Genomic DNA, 6,165 nt, shown 5'->3' on the forward strand with positions numbered 1-6,165 from the left:
ATTCTAAAAACGATTTGTAAGTCATTTTTTTAACAAATTGAATCAGGTATATTAAATAGTCAAACACTTTAAAAAATTCAAGAGATAATTGATTTTTATAGCCAATTTGGAGGTGCTATTTATATTAAGCCTTAAAAATATTTTTTGAATCAAAGAAATTAATTGAAATATGTAATCGAAAATGAAATAACAAAATCAAAACTTGAGCTTCATATGGTGATCTTTAGAAGTTAATTAATTGTTTGTGTATTTTTCACAATAGATATGATACAAGTAAAACTACCAAGAAAAAGTGGTATATACACATTCAAATAAGAACCAATCAGGACTTTGGTGCACAGGGTAGTCAGTCACATCACAAGTCAATATAACAGATTCTCGTTTCTCTTATAAACACCAAGTCTGCAAAAAAAACACAGATTGCATTCCTCTCACATTGAGAAACGATGACCAAACTTAATCACACATTTTAGACACCTCTCTTTTCTTTTTTCTTTTATCAGAAATTTGTTACAAACTTGTTGAAGTTTTTTATTTGTCATGAAAAACATATGTTATACGACGCCGGTGCACACAATAGGGTGAGCAGGGGGTGGATTAGTAAGCATGTGAACAACTTCCCTCATGGTGGGCCTGGTTGAGCTTTCATCTTCGACGCACATCATAGCTATCTTGAACAGATGAATGACACCTGTCAGTGGGTACCCGGTAAGCCTGTGGTCCACAACAGCTAACACTGAAGATGCATCGGACGGTTGAGATAGTTCTGATGTGGTTTTCCTGATCCACCTAACTATGTCCACTCCATCTCCAAATTCTCCTACAGGCCTTTTCCCTGCTATCAGTTCAAGCAGCACAACTCCAAAGCTGTAAACATCGCTTTTCTCGTCTACTTTCAGCGTGTATGCGTACTCTGTTGTACACCAAATCAACATTTGAGTTAATCACAACACTTTCTGCTAAAATTTCACATATAACATTAATACAAACTACAAACTTCAATTGTGATTTAAAGTAGAAATTTATATATTAACTATCAATAAAGACTAAATTATTAAACTAGATTTTGAAAGAGTGAGAAATCAAATTTCAAACCTGAAAATTAGAGATTCCACTCCTTATCTTACATAACATTACTTTTAAATAGCTCAATTGTCATTTTCCCCTTCAATGCTACGTTAATAGGTTGAGACCCAAATGTTGCATATATGGAAACAAGATAAAAGTTCTAATTGGAAAGTAAATCAGGGTCAATTTTCCCCTTCAATGCTACGTTAATAAGCTGAGACCCAATGTGGCATATATGGAAACAAGATAAGAGTTCTAATTGGATAGGGGTCACAATGTCTACAAAATTTGGATTTAACAAAATTTAGCTAAAATTAAATTTTAAGGTTCAATTTCTTGGATGACAACATTTGACAAATTACCATTTGACAAATTACCATAAATTAAAGGCTTAAAGCACTATTTGACCCATGATCTATCTAAAATTTTATCATTTGACTCTTAACCTATTATTTGGTCATATTTGGCTCCCGATGTATCCCAAATTGGTAAAATTTCACCCAGTTTGAATTCAAACTTAACCGAATCATTATCTCATTGATAAGTAACGATATTTTGACACTTGAACTTAATAGATTTTAGTTTAGGATTTGTTTTTTGTTTTTTTTTTGTTTTTTTAATCTAATTAATTATTTCCACATAATGTGGAAAAATAACTTTAAGAAATATCACGTTTCAAATTTAAATGTCAAAATATCGTTACTTATCAATGAGATAACGATTTCGTTAAGTATTCATAAAAATTGGGTGAAATTTCACCAAATGGGATAGGTCAAGGGCTAAATGTGATCAAATAATAGGTCAGGGGCCAAATAACACAATTTTGGATAGGTCAGGGGCCAAATAATGTTTTAAACCTAAATTAAATTTCAAGTATCTAACTCATATTTCAAATTTACAATATCTAACAAATTAACCTCAACTTTACAAAATTTAAGTCTTAAAACTAGTTATATTTAGACTAATTTATCAAATATTGATTTTGATTTAAACTAAATTAATCCCGAAAATACAATGGTTCAAGACCATTCAAGTAATGACATGTCAACACCACTACTATAATGTTATATGTCGAGTGATTGATGACATTGACACTTCATGTTTGATTTTTCATAGCTTTTTTTCTTTTATAATAGGATCTAGAATAAAAATATTTGATTACAACTAAAAATGTTGTTAACTATTTCGGAAGAAAAACTTCTACAAGTTATAGCAAATATTAAACAACTAACAACAAACAAATATATAATATATATATGAACAATTAAACCGGTCACACCTTTAAGTTGTTATCAAGTGATACAAAATATGATTCCACTATCAATAAATCAACAATTTAATATTTATAATCAACTGAATTGAATTAAATCAGCTCAATTCACAAGTTCCCAGATTTTGACAAATTGATTCACATACAATCTGTTTGAATATTAAAAGTTTATAAAGTTTGGACCAATTTAACAAAATTTACCAAATTGGTTGATGAGTTATACCTAAACTTAGAATTTGATTAAATTAATACTTATTTCCAAGTTTGAGGCCATGTTTACACTTAATTCATGATTGTGACCTTCTAATAGTGTTAGTAGGTTATTTTAGAATCATTTAACAAAAAATGACATACACAAGGGTGTCAACTTGACATAAAATTTGGAACAATCATCCAACAAAACTTATGGCTAAAATACCCAATTACTGATCAAAATTTTCACAAGATTTTAGCAAGGCATTGCAATATAATGATAATTAGCAGTAAATTCATATTGGGTAAGCAAAACGAACCTGGTGCAATGTAACCATAAGAGCCGGCTATGGAGGACATACATTCAGAAGCACCGGCGTCCTGCAAGAACTTGGCCAGCCCAAAGTCAGCAACATGAGCTTCGAAATCTGAATCAAGCAAGATATTGTTTGATTTCACATCCCTGTGTAAAATCAGAGGACAACAATCATGGTGTAGATAACAGAGCCCCTTGGCCGCCTCAACGGCGATCTTGTACCTAGTTTCCCACTTCAAATGTCCTCCTTTTGACCCATGTAACAGCTCGCCTAAGCTTCCATTAGGCATGTATTCGTATAGCAAAAGATTAGTGTCCTTGTTTGATACATAGCCCAGCAGCCTCACAATATTTCGGTGCCTGATTCGACCAAGAGTTTGAATCTCGGCGGAGAAACCGTGATCGTTCCGTCCACTGCCACGACCTATTAGTCTTTTAATTGCAACGTCAAAACCATCTGGCATTGAACCTCGGTAGACAATTCCGGCACCGCCTTTGCCTATTATGTTTTCTTCTTTCAAGCATTCGAGAACATCTTCAGCTTTGAAATCGAGACGTTGGAATGCAGTTAACTTCCAAGCTCTTGATTTCTCAATCCTCTTCTTCCATAAACCGTAGAGTGTAATGATTATTAGCAGCAGAAGAGTGACTCCGATAATCGTGATTATTATTTTAGGGATGGTGAATTCTCCGGCGTGACCATGGCCTGGACTATGAAGCACATTCCTCAGGGAGGGGCAAGAAACTTGGTGTGGTTTGCATAGATTGATGTTTCCAGAGAATGCGCTGTCATTGAACGCCAAAAATTGACCTTCGGCGGGGATTCTGCCGATCAGATTGTTGTAGGAGAGATCGAGAGATGTGAGACTAATCATGTACCGCATCTCAACTGGTATTTCTCCAGTGAGTTGATTGTGGGAGGCATTGAAAATGCTGAGATCCTTCAGTTTTGTAATCTCTTTTGGAATCTCTCCCTGAAGTCTGTTTCTACTGAAATCAGCGGATGTTAGAGTTGAACAATTTGAAATTGAAAGAGGAATTTCACCACTGAGGTTGTTGGCGCTGATATTGATTACAGTGAGGTACTTGAGGTTGAAGATTTCATTAGGAATTTCACCTGTAAGTCCATTGATGCCAAGTGATAGAATATGTAAGTTCCTTAAGTTTCCCAAGGCCGGAGGAAGTCTTCCGCCAATTCGGTTGTTAGAAATCACCAACTGCCCCAGTTTTTCTCCTGATATCTCCGACGGAAGTTCGCCGGAGAAGTAGTTGTCGTTGAACTCAAGCAATGTCACATTAGGCAAGTTAAAGATTCCGGCAGGAATAGTTCCAGTTAGGAGGTTATTCATTATACGGACTTTGGTCAAAGACTTGCACTGGCCAAGTTCCTCAGGAAGCGATCCGAGAAAAAAATTACTCATGAGAACCAGCTCTTGCAACTTGCCTCCCCTGCATAAATCACGAGGAATCACGCCGGTCAGGTGATTGAAAGATACGTCCACCATTATCAACTTCTCGTTCCTGCCTAGATTTCGCGGGAGCTCAAATGTGAAGTTGTTCCCCCAGACATGAAGCACCTCAAGATTTGCAAAATCGCCGATAAATTCTGGAATTCTACCGTACATATTATTTCTGAACAGATGGATAAGCGTGAGGTTCTTCAACTCAGCAAAGCTTTCCGGTATCTCACCGGTCAGATCGTTGATCGACAAATCAAGCGATTTCAATCTAATTAAATTAGAGAATTCAGAAGGAATATGACCTGAGAGACGATTCATTTGCAGAAACAAGGAATCGAGACGAGTCAACTGGCCTAAACTCGGCGGAATCTCGCCAGTAAGATTACAATTCGCCATGTCAAGAACTTCAAGCAAACTCAAGGATCCAAATTCCGGCGGAATACCTCCCTCGTACGAGCTATAGTAACCAACATACAATCTCCTCAGATTTTTCAACTTAGCCAAGCTTCCAGGGACCTTGCCAGAGAGCGCATTACCGTTCAAACCTAAGTACTCCAAGCTCTGAATCTCCGAGTAAGACTCCGGTATCGAGCCAGAAAAATAGTTCCCTCCGAGATGAAGATGCTTGAGATTCTTCAAGTGCATGAGCTCCACCGGCAGAGGACCAGATAAGTTGTTATTATAAATGTCAAGAATCTCAAGCTGCGTCATACCAAGCGTGATTTCTCCAGGGAAATTATCAACAAACACATTATTAGAAATGTTGAAAATCCGAAGAGAAGTAAGCGTAGCCAATTCCATCGGAATCCTACCGGTGAGATTAAGTGAAGCAATAGTAAGATTAACAAGCTTGTTCAAAAGCCCAATTTCTGGAGGCAGGAAGCCGAAGAGACCTTGATGAGACGATAAGTTAAGAGACACAACTCTTAAATCCGTATCGCAAGTGACTCCAGTGAAGAAGCAATGAGCAGAAGGAGACGGCGACGGCGACGGCGACGGTGACCAATCGTGAAGGCCAGAGCCATTAGGTCCGATCATGGAGGATTTAAGCTTCAAAAGCACTTCAAAATCACTGTAATTAGCAGTGCAAGTAACAGCATATAGAAGAATAATAAGAAGAAAATTCAGAGAACTTTTGGTTTCCATGATCTTCTTCTTGCTGTGTGTGGTACTTTTCATCACTGTTATCCACAGGAGAAGAGAAAGGAGAAGGGTGAGTTATATGAATGCGGCTTGCTGTTAAATCAAGTAGGAGCTGGAGGCTATTTTAAGTAGCGTTGGTGGAGTGTGCCTCGGAAAACGAATCGAAGACTCGCAGTATCAAAATTGAACGAATAAACAAAAGGTGAGAGAGAGAAGACGAAATAACAAAAGAAATTGTAGGGATTGGCATCGCATGGAATGCATGCTGGTTTTCTCACTCTGCTGTGAGAAATTTTATTACTCCGTTATTTGTGTAAATTACACACATGGTCACTGAACTTTATCTATTTTAACATAAATGACATCAAACTTCATTTTTTTATTTTCCAAAATCATATTTTTTTGGAGTTTTTTTCTCTCTAAAAATGTACTCTCTCCTAACCAAACAATACATAAATGACCTCAAATTTAAAACTTTCAAGATTTAAAATTTCTTAAAATATCATTAACTTTTCAAAATTTCATTTTGATAGTGTTAACGGCCGTTTTGAGGCATTGAGTGATCACCGGTTTTAAAGAGTGTAACGTTTAATGATTATACCATTAAGAATTGAAATTCAATAACCACGGTATTAAAATGGTACTTTTTACCTAAAACACTGTTTAGTCCTCATATTTTATGAAACACATTTTAAGGTCCCTATCTTTTGCCAATG

At 36.2% G+C, this 6,165-nt stretch overlaps 1 protein-coding gene across 1 annotated transcript; it reads right to left on the bottom strand.

The window, feature by feature from the left end:
* Nucleotides 1-244: 244 nt before the first annotated feature.
* Nucleotides 245-5,683, bottom strand: LOC136201172 (receptor protein kinase CLAVATA1). The gene is made up of 2 exons (XM_065991764.1): nucleotides 2,851-5,683; nucleotides 245-913 (listed from the first exon to the last, which is right to left on the bottom strand). Exons 1-2 carry the CDS (start codon nucleotides 5,483-5,485, stop codon nucleotides 555-557), a joined length of 2,994 nt encoding a protein of 997 aa, XP_065847836.1. The 5' UTR covers nucleotides 5,486-5,683; the 3' UTR covers nucleotides 245-554.
* Between the last annotated feature and the right edge of the window lie 482 nt (nucleotides 5,684-6,165).

This window comes from Euphorbia lathyris, chromosome 7, assembly GCF_963576675.1.
Source record: "Euphorbia lathyris chromosome 7, ddEupLath1.1, whole genome shotgun sequence".
Taxonomy (NCBI): Eukaryota; Viridiplantae; Streptophyta; class Magnoliopsida; order Malpighiales; family Euphorbiaceae; genus Euphorbia; species Euphorbia lathyris.